Source organism: Poecilia reticulata, linkage group LG5, assembly GCF_000633615.1.
Source record: "Poecilia reticulata strain Guanapo linkage group LG5, Guppy_female_1.0+MT, whole genome shotgun sequence".
In the NCBI taxonomy this organism is placed as follows: Eukaryota; Metazoa; Chordata; class Actinopteri; order Cyprinodontiformes; family Poeciliidae; genus Poecilia; species Poecilia reticulata.
The window spans coordinates 20,401,079-20,419,155 of NC_024335.1; the positions used below are offsets into that span (position 1 = coordinate 20,401,079).

The 18,077-nt window shown below is 38.6% G+C and overlaps 3 protein-coding genes across 3 annotated transcripts; 2 read left to right on the forward strand and 1 right to left on the reverse strand.

Moving 5' to 3' along the window:
• Positions 1-307: 307 nt before the first annotated feature.
• Positions 308-5,158, forward strand: b3galt6 (UDP-Gal:betaGal beta 1,3-galactosyltransferase polypeptide 6). The gene is made up of 2 exons (XM_008409313.1): positions 308-612; positions 1,653-5,158. The coding sequence occupies exon 2, from the start codon at positions 1,657-1,659 to the stop codon at positions 2,674-2,676; it is 1,020 nt and encodes a 339-aa protein (XP_008407535.1). The 5' UTR covers positions 308-612; positions 1,653-1,656; the 3' UTR covers positions 2,677-5,158.
• A 2,040-nt stretch (positions 5,159-7,198) lies between these two features.
• LOC103464911 (protein FAM107B) lies at positions 7,199-11,404 on the reverse strand. Its single transcript, XM_008409312.2, has 5 exons — positions 11,366-11,404; positions 10,591-10,624; positions 10,246-10,402; positions 7,449-7,593; positions 7,199-7,329 (listed from the first exon to the last, which is right to left on the reverse strand). The coding sequence occupies exons 1-5, from the start codon at positions 11,387-11,389 to the stop codon at positions 7,231-7,233; spliced, it is 459 nt and encodes a 152-aa protein (XP_008407534.1). The 5' UTR covers positions 11,390-11,404; the 3' UTR covers positions 7,199-7,230.
• Positions 11,405-12,692: 1,288 nt separating this feature from the next.
• Positions 12,693-16,737, forward strand: tmem167b (transmembrane protein 167B). Its single transcript, XM_008409311.2, has 3 exons — positions 12,693-12,849; positions 13,969-14,100; positions 15,404-16,737. The coding sequence occupies exons 1-3, from the start codon at positions 12,840-12,842 to the stop codon at positions 15,484-15,486; spliced, it is 225 nt and encodes a 74-aa protein (XP_008407533.1). The 5' UTR covers positions 12,693-12,839; the 3' UTR covers positions 15,487-16,737.
• The last annotated feature ends 1,340 nt before the right edge of the window (positions 16,738-18,077 follow it).

Below are 18,077 nucleotides of genomic sequence, written 5' to 3' on the forward strand. Positions count from 1 at the left end.
ACAGTCGTTCTTATTCTATGTTTTTCCCTGGCTTCTATTGTCTTCAGATACATCATGAAAAAAAGAAAAGAACACACGAGTGTATCAGAATAACGAATATAACACAAAGCTTCATATTTATTTCCAACACGCTCAATGTGGTCATTTTTTTTGTAACAATAAAATGTTATGATTCGTACTTGTATATTTGTCAGGGTTTTTTTTCCAAGTAAATTCAAAAGTTAAACTTATTGAAATGTATTCCATGTATACATTTAAACATTTTCTTCCTCTGTTTTTAATTTCACTCACGCGCGGCGGGGGGCGCTTCACTTCCGCTTCCTCTTCCACAGAGCCACCCAGAACTGATTCAGATCAAGACTGAAGATGGTCACATCATATCACAAAATGTCCTTTCTAACCTATTTATAGTAACCCTTGTGATTGAGCCTGCTCCATCCCCCTGGTCAGACCATCATGAACAGGCTGTGTGTGTCTGCTGTCCGCGTAGAGTGCTCACAAAGTGCGCAGATGGTTTTATCCGGGTAGGTAACGCTAGCCGTGCACAGCTGCTTTCCGTGGCTCGACCTGCCTGCATCATTCAAGGGACGGTGCTCCTTTAACCCAGCAAAGGTAAATAAGTAAGCCTCTATATGATATCTGGTGACCCAATCAATGTGTCATCGGAGTGCCCTGTTCAGCTGATGGGTAGGTTGTTTACTAGCATCATGCTAATCTGCACCGTTATTAAAGTCAAAAGAACAGAGTCATCCTTCAGTGCATTTAATATTATGGGTTTTGTTACAGTTTTCCCAGACAGTCTGGATAAATGTGGGCTGCGATTTTGGCGTTCTAAAGTTCATCCGCCCATTCCAACCTATATGTATCGATTATCAACCTAATCGATACATATGTTCACTCATTTTTTTCCATATATTTACTTATTTATCCAACAATTAATCGCCGACTTTTTTATCCACTCATCCATCTAAGTATCCCTTTTTTATTTAATCATTCATCTGTACATTTATTTGTCATCCATTGTTTCATCATTTACAACAATGGATGACATTGTTTTAATGACTATTTACATATTTATCCATCTATCCGTCCAGCCATTTGTGTATCTTTGCATCCAAACATTTATGTCCATCCTTTTAATGAGCTTTCCACCCCTTGATGATGTCATTTCTCCATATGTTTATCCATCTTTGCAGCCAAACATTTATGTCCATTTATTCATCCATCTGTCCAGCAGTCTGCTGTTTTTGCCGATTTCTTATCAAAAGGCTGATATTTATTGCAAACTATTGTATTTAAACTTGACATATGAACAGAGAACAGGCAGAGAAAATAAAGTCAACATAAGTAAGGAATTTGACATAAATTAATGCATGAATGCTGATATTAACCCTTTACCTCTGAGAAATAATTTGAGTCGGTCATATGTGTGGACAAATAAATACTTCAAGTCAGATATATCTGGATATTCACTAACCAGGTGCAGCCCTTTGCAAACATTGCCTTTCTTCCTTTGTCCAGATCTTTTTTCTTATCAATAACATTAGCAATAATCTGTTTGCAAAATGTTATGAGGAATATTACATAATCAAACAGGTTTATTGAATTAAAGAAACACTGACAAATATTTGTTTTCCTCTCCCCACATTCAGCACCATGAATCTCTTCCGTCTGATATGTCGCCATAAGACAGCTCTGGTCATTGGTACCGTATGCAGTTTTGCCGTTGTCCTTGTCTTTTTGGCCAAATGTACATCGGAAACTCTGAAGCAGGGTCACCTGGATCCCCCGGGCTTTGCTCCCCACACCAAGTCTTTGCAGTTCCGTCCAGACCACCAGAATCCCGTGTCCTCTTCAAAAGACTTGTCAGCATTTCTCGTGGTCCTCATCACTACAGGACCCAAGTACACAGAACGCAGAAGCATTATCCGCAGCACATGGCTTGCCAAACGTGACTCTGATGTTCTGGCCATGTTCGTGGTTGGAATTCAGGGCCTTTCCAGCGAAGACCTTCAAAATCTGAACACGGAGCAAGGACGGCACAAAGACTTGCTCTTACTGCCTGATCTTCGGGATTCTTATGAGAACCTGACACTAAAGCTGCTGCACATGTACTCCTGGCTGGACCAGAACGTGGACTTTAAGTTTGTCTTCAAAGCGGACGACGACACATTTGCTCGCTTGGACCTCCTTAAAGAGGAGCTGAAGGGGAAGGAGCCAAGCAAGTTGTACTGGGGTTTCTTTTCAGGGAGAGGCCGGGTGAAATCAGCTGGGAAGTGGCGCGAAAGTTCTTGGGACCTCTGTGATTATTACCTGCCCTACGCCCTGGGCGGGGGTTACATTCTCTCATCAGACCTGGTACGCTACGTGCATCTTAACGCGGGCTACCTCAAGACATGGCAGAGCGAGGACGTGTCACTGGGCGCCTGGCTGGCACCGGTGGATGTTCGGCGGACGCACGACCCGCGCTTCGACACGGAGTACAAGTCGCGAGGTTGCAACAACAAATACCTGGTGACGCACAAGCAGAGTTTGGAGGACATGTTGGAGAAACACCAGACTCTGCAGCGAGACGGGAGGCTCTGCAAAGAGGAGGTCAAGCTGCGGTTGTCCTACGTTTACGACTGGAGTGTCCCACCCTCGCAGTGCTGCCAAAGAAAAGATGGGATCCCATAGTTTCTGTCCTTAATAATAATATATATTTTAATACAAAGTGAGGAATGTTCACGTTTTCCATCGGATCGCAATCTGCGTGGACGCTTTTAGAATTGTGCAGCTGGTACTAGAACGTCAGAAGACAAATGATACTCCAATTGAAAACTTCATTCTAAATTGTAAAAAAAAACAAAAAAAATTTCTCACATTTGTGAAAACACAAAGTGGATCCAGTGTATAACTGATAGCACCAATTGTTTGTGTTTCCTCCTTCACATGCACTGTTACCTATAAACCGGCGCTGTCTCACCAGCTCTTAGCTGGACAAGAGGAAAGAACAGCTTTAATCAAGGGCTGGCTCTTGGAGACTTTAAACTGTCTGATTAAGGATTAATTAAAAACATTGAGCTTCAGCGTTATTTAAAAGTCAAGTAAGCAATAGAATAAAACAAGCTCCCCGTCTCTAGACTTTCTGTTCTTCATTTTATAGAAAGCCATATTTGGGATTAATTATACGCTTTGCAGCACCATCTGTAATCATGTAATAACCACCTTATAAAGGTGCCACCTGCATATTATTTAGTGTCGCTGCATACTTCTGAATGACTTATGAATGTCAACAGATGTTCAATAGGAACCACTTGGTGTTCAAAAAGTGTAGTGCCGCGAGGTGTTAGTTAAACACCTGGTGTTGCTTATCAAACTTCTATTGGTGTAGAATTAGTAACGCTGCTCTTAGATTTTTTTTATTTTTTTTTTTATTCTGAGTTTTGTTTATTAAGTTTATTTAGTGGGTAGTAGTCACTAAATAACTGGTGACTACTGGTTAACTGGAGCCAGGTGGGGCTCTTAACATTTTCTAGTGGAACTGCAAATTGATTATTAATGCCAAAACTGCTTTCTATAACAACACATCATGTAGCTGAGATGCTGCATAGAGCTGTGCATACAGACACACGAGCGGAGTTGTAAGAAAAAACATTTAATTGCAATATCATTGCAGTCTTCAGTAATAATGCAATTTCATGTTTTCCTGATAATCCACAGCACAGTACTGTCCTATTTTGTAGATTTACTAAGAAGCGCCATGGTGGAAAATGTTCTCTCTCATTTAAACTGGGTGGGCTCGAAAACCAATGCTGATATTCACTATAGTTTGGAAGTATTTAAGCATCTTCAGATCCCTCAAGATGTTTAGTCAGAGCTTCAACAGATATGGTTTCTGTGCGGTTTTTGTGGATGTGTTAGGGAAAAAAAAAACTTTCAACCAAGCCGAAGGTTGGTTTGAAACTCTCACTATAGTCTAGGCTTGGTTCTAAAGTCTGTCGATTTAGTCTTGGCATAATGTGGTGTTAAGACACTCGTACACGAATTCCCTCCGATTTGTTTTTAGAAACAGACGGGTTTTTAAACCGAGCTGTTACCTTTTTCTGTGTCGTCTCGTACGTTTTCAACCTCGAGTTGTTCGACATAAGTATTTTCCCAGTTTAACTTCTCACTTCCTGAATCAAAGGCCAGTGTCAGTCCTGTTGCTTTTTGAGTCGTTTGCTGCTTGAACCTCGCTGTGATCTCCAGTTTACAACCTCAGTAACTTAAATCCGTACGTGCTTCATCTGCTGAAACCTCTTCGTGGGCAATATTTAAAGTGTCGTCGTACGTGGAAACCTGGACATTACTCTGCCACATTGTTTATTTACCTTCTTTTTATATTCTGTGAAAGTTATTTTTTGTGATTTATTTATTTATTATTAACTTATTCTGTAGCAAACGCAGCACTACAGTTTGGACTTGAGTGCAGTGGGTGTTACTTCGGAACATGTTGGACTGAATGAACAGAAATAATGGATGAGAAATTTTCTTTTTTAAAAAAAAAAAAAAAACAACTTGTTTATGAACAATGCTACACAAGGTTTTTGTTTTAATGGTCCAAAAGAAAATGTTTGACTATATCTTATTGAAAAGGCCTTCCTCCTCCTTATAGTAAAGCTAATGTGAGAATGATATTACAAACACTAGCGGTACGAGAGTTTTTTTTTGTACTGTCGGGGTCTTTGTATTTATTGTGCTAATCGTGAATGTTAGTTAGCAGCACACCTGGCACTTTTTTTTTTTCCTAATTATTTTTAAGTTCCTGTAATGTTTCTATTGTTATAATTGTCGTCTCAGATGTGACTCTTCACCATAAACTCTCCTTTTTAATGTCTGTAACGTCTTAACACTTTGGGAAGTTTATGAAGCAGATTTGGTCGATGGGCTGTAACGTCGTCTGGCGACCGGATTTGTTGGTTTGGTTTTCAGTTTGGAAAATCGTTTTATACGTTTCATCCTCAGAAATGTCAGAAAAAAGAAGCAAAAAAGATCAACGTTCAAGCTTATTTTTCATGGCTCAAGTTATGTTTTTGTGAATGTTGCAGTTCCCCTGTCCTCTGCGTTTGTCACTTCTTACATTTCTCCGATTGCTTTCACATGTCTAAATGTTTTATTAAAAAAAATCTCAAATGTATTCTTGTCATTTCAAATTTACTTTGGTAATTTTGCAAAAAGTTCATTCTTAGCCAGGTGCAGTCCTGTGGACCAAAGTCTCTGCCCTTTAATAGATTTTATTTTGCCATAATTAGAAGTTACAGATGATGAGCGTCATTTGATTATTAGACCGAGTAAATATACATTTCATTTTTAAATGATTTAATTTAATTAGCAGGGAAAAAAAATATCCAAACTAGCCAACACTTTCGTTGAAAAGCAGCTTAAAAGTGCTAATAAGTCTTTTACGTCACCCTGGAGAAATATGTGCCGAGTTTTTTTTACAGAATTCTTGTAATTTAACATTTGAAGGTTTTCATGTATGAAAGGCGTATTTATGGTATTAACCGCAGCACAGCAATTGGATTTTGTTGCATCTTCTTTTTAGTCAGCAGTATTTTTCTGCTTGGCACTCCCACATGGATCCCATTTAGTTTTGAATCATAAACACTGACCTTAACCGAGGCAGATGAGGCCTATCAATGTTGTTTTGGGTTCTTTGTGACTTCCTGGATGAGTCATCTTTGACCACTCCCCCAGCCACTCCTGGGAAGGTTTGCCGCTGTTCCATATATTCCCTGTTTGTTGCTTTTAAAGATAACTCAGCAGTCTGTCACTCTGCTCCTGTTTATATCCTGTCACCCTCCTCTTCTGGCTCAGCAAGGTTTTTGGTGCTTCCTAGTTGCGCTGTTGCAATGAGACAGCGCTAAGTGGTGATGGGAAGCTTGGCTTTTTTCAGAGAGCCGACTCCTATTGCTGCCAAATGGCTTCTAATTTATTATATGTAGCAGTGAATTTTTGATTTAGCTTCACAAATCTGGACGTTTTAATAAATGTTAATAAATCTTGTAGCAGTTAGCGTTGTTATGAGAAGCCTAACACTTTCCCAAATTTTTACATTTTGTTCCGTTATGAAAACAAACATTCTTACTTTTGTGTAATAGTTTATTGAAACTTTTACATTAATTTAACACTAAAACAAACGAACAAAACAATGCTGAGAAATCTACCAAACAGAACCAAACTCAGCAACCAAACGTTGTTCCCAATGCAGGTTGGCGTTTAAAAAATAAAATAAAATCAACAGCCTCAGCTTAGATGGACCGATGCAGTTTCTCCTTTTTTCACTTGTCATCTTTCCTCTCCTTCAAAGGAGACGAGCAGTAATTCACTATAGCAGCAATACCGCTTTGAACAAATGAACAACATGAAAATTGATAAAAATAAATGAATAAAAGCAACAAAGACTTGAGAAATGATCTCATGTTTAAATGCTACATCCGTTCTCCCTCAAGGACAATTTACTCTGGCCAGCAGTGTGAATAAGTCTGTTAATCTAACAATTATGTGAAACAGTCATGCAGACTTTGAGGATTTCCTGGTTTCAGCCATCTCCTCCCCATTAATCTTCCTCAAGAAAACAAAACCTGTCATGGCCATATGACAGGTTAAGTTGCCTTTGGAAAGTCAGACCTTTCTGATTATTTTTTTTAGGGGTTTTCATCAAACAATGTTCTAACAGCACGTTTTATTTTATCAGCCGACGAGTTGTAATTCTTTATTACACTTCCTAGTGTCACATTCAATTCATCCTACTTTATTTGTTTCTTTGTCTCAAACCCGGCCAAAATCTGTTGTCTTTGCAAGCCTTAATTTCCCCCCATCAAATATAGAAAAATTAACCCGCAAAGCATTTGTGCTTAGGGCACCACAATGCATACTTCCTGTTGTCAGACAGGTTCTGTCTGTTCACAATCAGGCCTGGCAGAGTAACTCAACTCAAACACAACAGTTTCCTTGTATAGTAAAAGAGCTGAGTTGCTCCTTTGAGTGAATAATGACACAGTCACGACTACAATTTGCAGCCTTCAGGAAACTTTTCCTAGTACTTGTAAAGATTCATATTAACTTGATCACCGCTTTGGCAATAACTGGTTGGATGTATGCGATTCTCGGTTGAAATATGTTGTTTCAATTAAATAATGATGCTCCTTTTAGATGATGGAAACAAACCACTCTGTCATAGTTAGAATGTTTATTTCCCTATTAGCATTAGGAAGAATGTGGCACGTGCTTCAGGGATTGTCTCACGCGAACAAACTCTGGTACATTTTTCAGGTCTTCCCTCCACTTCTTCTCCTCCAACTCAGACTGCAAAACAGAAAACATTTTTGTGTGTGTGTGTGTTTTTTTTAAGATTTCACAATCCCAGAGAAAATGAATTACCGAACAGTTGCTATTTCCCCCCCACGTCCCCTCAGTGTGCTTACATGTTGTATTCTCTGATGTCTCCTGCGCAGTTTCACCTCTAAGTCGGAGCGAGGTTGGAGAGACAGTTCCATTTTCTTGAGCTGCTCTCTGTTTTTGCTTTCGAGCACACGTTGCAGCTCTGGCTTTTTTCGCGGCAGCATACCCCTGGAGATGCAACAGATTATTACCAGAGGGCTTGGTTTCTGGAATGAGTCACAAATGCTGCAGAGCATGTAACACATAAATCAGTGTGGGCACAATGTACACTACACTCCTTAATTATAGTAACTCAGGTTGAAGATGAGGAAAAAACTTGAAATAAATGACTCTTATGGAGACTTGTTGACTCCTAACCTATATATGGCAGGTTTTGACATGACCCATATAGGCTTCTGCCCAGGGCGGCAGTGGTAAGGGGGAGGGAGGAACACCTGTACCATTTCAAAAATAGAACATATTTTTCTGTTAGTTGTTCTTCGAACAAGTTTGCGACTGCTTTCATACATGTGCAATCCAAGGGGAGTTGGTGTCCTTCTTTATTACCGCCTGCTTGCTATTAAAAATAGGAAGATAGAGGGGGTTTTGCTGTTGATCGCACAAATTCCCCAAATGGGGCGAATGCATGTTGTTTCGTGGCTTCTTTTCTTTTAGGTAGATTGGCTGGACAACTTCCTCAACCAGGTCATTACTTCAAAAACTAGAACAGCTTCTATGGCTGGTTGTGTCAAGGAAGCAGCCATAAGGAGGAGGAAGAAGAGGTGTAGCATGTGGTTTAAGGGAAGGGCAGTCTGAAAACCCCATCTGATTTTTATGCTGAGAAAACAACTTGTTATCTGGTTATCCATCCATCCATCCATCCATTTTCTTCCGCTTATCCGGGGTCGGGTCGCGGGGGCAGCAGCTTCAGAAGGGAGGCCCAGACTTCCCTCTCCCCAGCCACTTCTTCCAGCTCCTCCGGGGGAACCCCAAGGCGTTCCCAGGCCAGCCGAGAGACGTAATCCCTCCAGCGTGTCCTGGGTCTTCCCCGAGGCCTCCTCCCGGTGGGACGTGCCCGGAACACCTCACCAGGGAGGCGTCCAGGAGGCATCCTGACCAGATGCCCGAGCCACCTCAACTGGCTCCTATCAACGTGGAGGAGCAGCGGCTCYACTCTGAGTCCCTCCCGGATGACCGAGCTTATCACCCTATCTCTAAGGGAGAGCCCAGCCACCCTGCGGAGGAAACCCATTTCGGCCGCTTGTACCCGTGATCTCGTTCTTTCGGTCATGACCCAAAGCTCATGACCATAGATGAGGGTGGGAACGTAGATCGACCGGTAAATCGAGAGCTTCGCTTTTTGGCTCAGCTCTCTCTTCACCACGACGGACCAGTACAGCGCCCGCTTCACAGTAGACGCTGCCCCAATCCGCCTGTCGATCTCCCGTTCCCTTCTTCCCTCATTCGTGAACAAGATCCCCAGATACTTAAACTCCTCCACTTGAGGCAGGACGACCCCCCTGACCCGGAGAAGGCACTCTACCCTTTTCCGGCTCAAGACCATGGCCTCGGATTTGGAGGCACTGAGCCTCATCCCGGCCGCTTCACACTCGGCTGCGAACCGCTCCAGTGAGAGCTGCAGATCACGTTCCGATGAAGCCAACAGGACCACATCATCCGCAAAAAGCAGAGATGCGATCCTAAGGCCCCCAAAACGGATCCCCTCAACACCTCGGCTGCGCCTAGAAATTCTGTCCATTAAAGTAATGAACAGAATCGGTGACAAAGGGCAGGTTATCTGGTTAGAAAACAACAAATTCTCAAAGTATTTTTTTGTAAAGGCCATTAGATTTAGGAGTTGGGGATTGAGGGGCAAATAAGTTATGAATCAGACAAGAACTGAGAGTGGTGGGTCGGGGCCTGAGAACAACACCTCCAGTCAGAAGTTGACCATTTTGTCACAATAAATTTGTAGCTACAGGCATTGAAAATCAACTGTGAAAATAAAGTTCTATGATACTGATCACCTTAAAGTGTCATAGAACAAAAAAATATATTTTCTTTGAATTCATTTGCCAAAAATGATTAAAAGTGAATTACTAGGAATGCCAAACATTGTGACAGCAATCTTTTTTTTTTTCAAAAACAAACAAAAATAATAATATAGAATAATAGGTGCATTTTTTTTGTTGCATTTTTTAAATGGAAGGTTATGTAACTGCAACAAAATATTATTTAATCTTTAGACATCTTTACCATTTTTTTCCAAAAAAATGTAGACGGTGATATAAGTGCTCAAGTGTTAGAAATCCACACTATTCGAGATTGAACCATAAAGCAAGTGGACAGTTTTTTTCGGCATAGGCAGTAGTTGTTCATTTTAGAAAAGAAAACCACCTGTTTTAGGGATAATCACGGATGTTCAGATGAGTGTTGGACCTTTGAGTCGACCTATACCACCTGGACACAGTGCTTATCTATGTCCACAGCTCCAAGACAGCTGGACAGGGAAAGCCTAAGAGGATTCAGCGACTCAAACAAGGGGACAGATAAAATACAGGACTATCACTGCAACTTGATTTACGACAACAACTTGATTTACAATATAGAGACAATACAGAATGCGCCTCCTTCTGAAATGACCTAGTTGAAAAGGCACATCAAATCTCCTAAAACACTGAACCTGTGTTTAATACCACCAAAACAGAAAAACAAAGACTCCAGGGAGTCATTGGAGGTCTAAATATCATCTGTTCCCATGTTTGCAGCTCCCTTGTGTATGTTTTTTGTGATAATGCTGAAATGACCTGGTTGTTGTCAGACAGAAAGCTGTTTCCTTACCGTCTGTGGCAGAATAGGAGCTCCTGATGAAGAGCTCTCCGTTGGACAGTGGCCAGGATAGGATTTATCAGCTTTTGTGGTTTGATGAGGTCATCTTCCTCCTGTTGTTGATTTTCAATCACCTGGTGAGGCGGGCTGATCCAACACTGCGCTCTGTCTGATACGGTTAAATGCAACGTCAGTGTGCATCAGTGTCTGTGCTGCACCAGAGCTAACTCTCGGCAAGACAGAAAATGTGCGCCATAAGTCATGTGGTTTATGTTATAATGTTGAATTGCAAATATGAAAAAGCTGAGGTTTTTTTTTCAGTTTACAGATCAAATGTAAACAAGGAATCTTACGTACTTGTTTTGGTACTGAGACCATTTTTTTGTGCTACCTAAAAAAAAAACAATAACAAAAAGGTCAGTTTAGAAACTGTTAGGCTCAAATAATACAAAATCCACAAAGACAATCATTCCCTCAATCAAGCATGTAAACCATTGAAGTAGGTATATGTTTTAAATAAAATAGGTAATTAAATTTCTGTTGGATCATAACAACACAGGAAAAAGACAAATAACTAAGTATGGTTCTTGTAAACACTACAGAAATCCAATTTTTATTAAGTTTATCAACAATTGTTGGTCTGTTCAGCAGTTTAGAAACAGTTTGTATTATTTTTATTAATCTCATCCATGTCAGAACAATAAAATATGAATTAAAACCCTTTATTCTAAAATTTGCATTATGCAAATAGGCAAAGAAAAATTGCTGTGATTTTGAAATTATTTTTTTACAATAAAATTGGATATAAAAAACTTCAGCATAGAGTTGGCTGACTAAATAAATGGTTTTATATTATTTTATTTTTTTTGTTAATCAACAATTTAATAGATTTTTGTTGTTCAAGATTTTTTTTAAAAAGTATAGTAAAAAAAAAAAAGAATTATAGGATGATCATTTAATACTACATCTCTGCACAGTAACACAAATGTCATAGAAATTTGAACCCAGAAACATCCATTAGGACAGCTTAACATTGTTTTCCTTTTTACATTTTTATTTCTGAAGGAAATCTTTTTGCTTCCTAATTTTATCATCAAATAGCATTGCGTTAATCATAATGAGACAATCTTACCTGCATGTTTTGGTAGAGACGCATCGCTTTGGATAAGGTACTCTGCAGAAACAGATGATGCAGGAGAAGCTTTCTCTGCTGTTTGCACACTGTGAGCTGCAGTAGCTGTGAGGTGGATCGGAGCAGCTGTGCCACTCTGTCAAATCTTGTTAAGTGTCTTATGACCCTTTGTTCTTACCCCTATTATCATTAGAGGACAAACTTCTGTTGTTTTTGCGCTGCAGCAGAAGCACCGTACGCACAGATTAGGATAATGAAACAAGATGTCGGGGATAACACCAAAGTCTTTACACAAATGAGCATCTGCTTTGTAGACATATTTATTAAAGGCTCACACTGTCACACTAAACTTTACCATGTTGTTAAATTGCACTTTTCTCTTTACGGCACTAAGATAAAACCTTATAAATAACACATTAATGAAAAAGAAAGCTCATTGAACCTTAAAGATACATTTTAAGGCTACAAATAGACCTACCTGTAGCAAAACATTACTTACAAAAAACAAAAATTATGCTTTAATGTAAAAAAACAACAACGAATACATAGAGATCTGATGTGTATACAGTACAATGCAATGGCAATCAGCAAAATAAATGAACTAACAAAGATACAAATAAATAAAATAAAATCTGTTTACTGGCATAAATAAATGAATGATTAAATAAATAAATCTGACATTTGTACAATATCATAAAACTCTATAAAAGTAATAAATAAAATCCTGTGTATGATGTGTATTGTACACACTGATGTAAATGAAAATATACAAATAATAAAGTCTTTAATGAATTGGATACAGTACCATGCGCTGGTAAATATATGAACTTACAAAAACAAGATAAATTTTCACATAAAATGTGTTGTCCCTTAATTAAAAATCGTATTTTTTGTTGATTGTTTATTAATCCCTTATTTGAAAATTACATTTATAGTACACCAAAATAAATTATTTCTTCGTCTATCAGACAACTACGGAGTTGTTGAGTATATTTGATGAAGAAGGGAGGATACCCAACCAAAAGCATCATATTACAGAAGCTGTCTCTATTGGCATGAGAAAGAAAAAAAATCCAAATCGATTGAAATAAAACGAAATAAGATCAGACTTGACAATTATTTCCATTATTAATGCTAATAATTAACATTAGTTGTGTCCACGAATTAAACAAGCCGTGACTACGATTTCTTTTTCTCCAATGTCACCAGACGGGACGGGCTCCGTATAATGCTTTTCATTACAAACCTGTGGATTTCAATGGGGTCTTACCAATAATCTCCAGTAGGTGGCAGTAATATCAGTTGGACAACAACAAACGTACAACATAAAGGAAGAGTGTTGGGCAGGGAAACGGAAATGTCAAACGAGTAAGCAGGATGCGACACAGAATACCTTCTCTTTAAACTGTAGGATGGTTTGTTAATTATTAAGAAGAAAAAGTCATATAATATTGCCAGAAACCAAACTGCAGCTATGACGAATGGTAAGTGAATTGCTTTATCCGACAGGTTAACGTGAGGAGAATAGTTTTAAGTTGGCTTAGTTGTGAAGAGCAGAGCTAGTGGAGGCTAGCTGGGCTGTAGACGTGGCCCCTGGTGCTGCTTTCTGTCATGTCATGAAAACCGAAATAAAGCCACCATTCATTTTGATACGGACTGATCTGATTGTTTTTGAAGCGTTATAAATGGACTGTCAAGCTCTTTGTGTTTACTATAAAATTACTATTAGAGTTGTTGGGCTACAAAGTTGTTTGCTAACTAGCATTGGTCGGTGAGGCTAACACTAAACAAATCAGGATGTCCAGGTGAACCTTAGTTGTGAAGTGTGTATTGTTCTTGTCGGTAGTGGACAGATGTAGACTTAACCTTAAAATGTTGACATTGCTGGAACTGACCAAAGCTGACTAGTAGAAGATTAATTGAAAGAGCTTTTGCTACTTTTACTTTTCAGCAATGTTTAGCCAAGCCTAGCCTGTTTGGGGAAGAATTAACACTTGAATTTAAACATTTACATGGAAAGGGAACATTTAGACAAGCAGCCTGCTCACATTTCCAGATGTATCTCAATAAATTATACTATCAAGAAGCTACAGTTATTTCTGTAATTAATTTAAAAAGCGAAAACCAAATATGATGGGTTGTATTTGCTTATGATATTACATAATTTTAAAAAACTGGATTTTTAGTGAATGAAATAACCTGCGTAATCATGGTAAACACCGCTGACGTGATGGTTGTCGAGTTAAAATCAATATTTTAAGAGTCACCACACTGAGACTTGTCCAGGACGGGAGCTGCAAAATCACGTCTTTAGCGACTCCTGAAGCAGAGATATCAGAGCCAGGTTACCTGGGTTAAGGAGAAAATAAACAACCACTGTTAAAATTGTTCATATGGAAATAAATCTTACATTCTATTCGGAGATCAAGATGCCAGAGTCTGAAAGGAGGAGCGAGGAGACACAAAGTTGATGTTGTAGTAATGGTGAAAAAAAATTAGCCACGGTGTTAGTTTTACAGAAGGTCTCCTATTTATTTTATTAAATTAATGGCCCAGTTTACAGCTGAGTAATGGTTTATAATGTTGTTTGTCCTCTTGTGCAGTCTACTCCTTTGACGGCATCCTTGTGTTTGGGCTGCTGTTCATCTGCACTTGTGCGTACCTCAAAAAGGTGCCTCGTCTCAACAGCTGGTTGCTGTCAGAGAAGAAAGGAGTGTGGGGCGTCTTCTACAAAGGTAAACAAAGAGGAAAATACCCCAACAAAATAATAATTCAACATATTAAAAAATTAAAATCATCATAGTTTTTTAGATACTGTCAGAGAGTTTTGCTGTGCAGAAATAATGCTATATTTTGCCATAAATGGGGGGAAATGTTTGTGCCATTCATGCCCAGCTTTGTCGTTGTAGAGCTTAACAAACAATACAATTGGGAACACTTTTTAAAACTCCTAATATATGTGTCATTGTCACTGAGTAACTTTATTTTTTATTCTGCATTTAACTTACTAGATTTTCCAAAACATTTGACGGAGCTAGTAAATGGTGAGATAAGCACTCGTTTATCCAGTTTATACCAACAAATTACCAAAATGCCGACATTTCCTGACTAAGATATCTGGGGTTTGTTCGGGTGGGTGCCTATCTCTTTATAGTGGTCATTGGGTGAAAGGTCATCAATTCATGGTGTATGAAAATATTAAACAATTTGTTTTATCGCTCTGACATTAAAGTTGAACTAAAATGTTTCTGTTTCTTGAGACACTTTGTTGCTAATTTGGAGGCGTACCATCCAGGATAGTTGCCCATTTGGAAGACCCAATTTGTGCCCGAGCTTTAAGACATTGTCTTATGTCTGTAATGTTGGTTTACTTAGTTAGTGTAAGGCTCTTTCTCCATGATGTCATGTATTTTGTGAAGAACACCAGTGACTCCTGCAGTAAATGCACAACTTGATGCTGCCACCGCTGTACTTCACAGTGGGATGGCGTTCTCAGGCTTCTCTGTTTTTCCCTTAAATGTATCAATTTCGTTTATAGTCAAACACACTTCAATTTACATTTTTCAATTTTTTTGTTTCATCAGATCACAGGACATGTCTTCAGAAATCAGAGTCCTTGTCTCTAAATCCATTTACAGAAAGTAAAAAAATAAAAAATAAATAACTTTAATGCATTACTTCATCCCATTTTGGTACATGACTCATTTAATTGCAAATGAAACTCTTACCTGATTGATTGAGCTTCTTCACAGGGTCTTCAGCTATTACTCTGGGATTCATACACTTAACACCAAACCACATTCATCTCTTGTTCCTATCTGGTATGAAGGATGGACATTCCCGATGTGTTTGCAAAAATAATTGTTTCAAACAGAACAGAGTGACACTTTAGGGAATCTTGTACGCAAGATATCTGACATCTGTTTCAGTTTCAGTTGATGTCACCTAAGGAAGCAGAGTGTTCAGGTGTTGCCCTAAAATACATCTTTCCTGTGCTGTATTTGTGCATTACTGACCTGTAATCTTCTTCATTCTCAGCTGCAATAATTGGGACAAGGCTTCACATCGCCGTGGCGATTTCCTGCTTGATCATGGCCTTTTACGTCATCTTCCTGAAATGATAGTCACCCTGGGCTGGGCAGACTGAATGGCTGCTGGCTGAGGACGGACTCATCTCTGTGGTCCTGTGTTAATCCTCGCCATGGGGGCCGCCTCGAAGTGACGGACTAAACCCCCGCTGGGCTTCTGGACCCTTGTAAATATCAAACCAGTGCTGCCCCCTTCTGGAGACCAGGCGTATAACTCTTCCCTGAATATGTATGCACTACAGACATGGAGGATGTTGTGAATCTACAGATCCTACAATTGAGAGAGCCTCCTGGTTCACTTGATTTCATTCTGTCGTTGGGTTGTATTGTTATTTGTCTTAATTAAGACACTCACATGATTATTATTAATGTTGTACTTTAAAACAGCAGATTGAAGGGTGAAATGTTCATACACTTTACCTGTGTACAATTTAAAATTTGCCACACTGTACATATTAAAAAAATAATAATAGAAATCCAATGATTAATTCCACCTGCTCCCAGTTATACTGTTGTTTATGTATTGCTTTTCCTAGCACCGGTGGAGGGAAAGATATAGCTAATATATAAATATGTCCTTGTCTACACTATTTTTTTAAAAGAATTGCTTTTAATCTTGTACATTTTCTTACTAGCGCCTCTTATGTTTGACATCTAGACATGTTTCAGGTTTGAAGGACACTTTTTGTACAAGTTTGTTCCATTTGTTTGATCGTCACTGCAGACGTTTTTTGTTACAATCAAAAACGTCATTGTGCTTTACTGGAATTATAGTAAAGTACTGAAAACAAAGTAGTTCATATTTGTGAAGCAGAAGGAAAATGATGCATGCTTTTGAAATAAAATGAAAAAATAAAAAATGTGGTGAGCATTTGAATTCAGACCCCCTAAGTCGACACTGCTAGAACTGTTAGTGCTGCACACTGTTTCACTTTTTTTTGGTTTGTTTTTTACCAGTTTGCAATTCACATTTTTGTTAAACTGCTTAAATTCAATTAAGGGTGTGTTTTGATCTGGACTTAACGGTTCTGGTTGAAGGTGAACCTCCGGTTCAGTTAAAAATCTTCAAAATTACTTTAGTACCTTTTTGTTTCTAGGACTGATTTCTATATAGAACAATCTTATGAACGGAACCTTACTAGTTCCTTCTACCTGCTGGAGAACAAAATTCCCACAGCATGATGCTGCCACCACCATGGTTCCATGTGATTCAGGATGATGTGCATTGTTCGTTTTGTCACAAATTACATTTTACATCTTGTTATAAACTGCTCCACAACTTTATCCCCAACCTGTCTGTTGTGTTCCTTGGTCTTCATGAAGCCTTTTCTTCTAAAAACAAAAATGTTCTTTAGCAAACCTCTGAGGCCTCCACTGAACAGATCAGGTGTAATGAGTCTTTTGGTTCTTTTAGATCTCTTAGCATGTTTTAAAATGTTATGACTGGAATTAAATCACCCTTGAGCACGTGAGATTCGTTTTAGTGAAAGGAGATATTGAAGCTAACGTTTCTTTATCTTGGCAATTGGTTGCTAGAGTATGTTGATCTGACACATACTCATAATACATGCTTATTATAACTTATAATAAGCATGTATTAATGTGATGAAAGGGGTTGAGATCAGTCTAGATCTATCACAAATCTACCAAATTTGCAGATCGCCACAGAAGAGCTCCAAATGAAAATGAAACTAATGCTAAATTAGCTACATTTAATTTAAAAACAATGCCAAACTGGTTTTGTGATCATGCCAATTTATTAATTTGCTGTTGATCAGACTTCATTATTTCTATAATTAAAATGCATTGTTTTGAAGTTCAATGACGTTTTGATTAAAAAAAAAAAAAAAAAGATGTAAACAGTCTCTGCTTCTGGTGTTTGAAAAACACATTGCATTCCTCAAGTGTTAGTAGTACCCCTGAAGCATAGCTCAACATACACGTGTCTGCATGTTTCAGATTGTTAACTTGTTTCAAAATATCTCACAGCCATTGTGGTCAGTGTTTTTCTCAAAACAATACATTGTTTTGTTGCTTTCATTTTCACCCCCAAACCCTCATGCATGTTGCAGAAACTCCCTGCAGAATTTCCCATCTCAACTGTTTTACCCCCCTCAAGCATATAGTGGTGGGCTCTGCGTGCTGCTACTGGTTTTAAGTTGACTTCCAGTCAGTTCAACTTAGAGTATTTTTGATTTATATAATTTACCTTTTGAATTTCATCTAGCATATTTATGAGAGTGCTCCACAAAAATAGTGTGCATGCAAAAGCTAGTAAGTCGTCCCTTCACTTTCTTTTCTTCAGAACAGTTTTTTATGAATGAAGTTATTGAACAATCATGTTCATTATAGGCTTTTTAGTGGCAAAAGCAGTTATGAACTGAAGCATCACCATCAGGCTTGTACTGCAAAATGTATTAACCTCAAAGGATAGAGATGAACTACAAGTGTGCTCTTTCTAAATAAGATAAAGACCAAAAGCTATTAATGTACTTCCTGTCCAAATACAAGAGCCTCCAAATCCAATGTCTACCGTGCATAGAAAACTAAACAATCTCCAGTATATGCATGTCTATGTACTGGTATTTAAAATCTTTGACATTTACTGCCACATCATCTTCTTT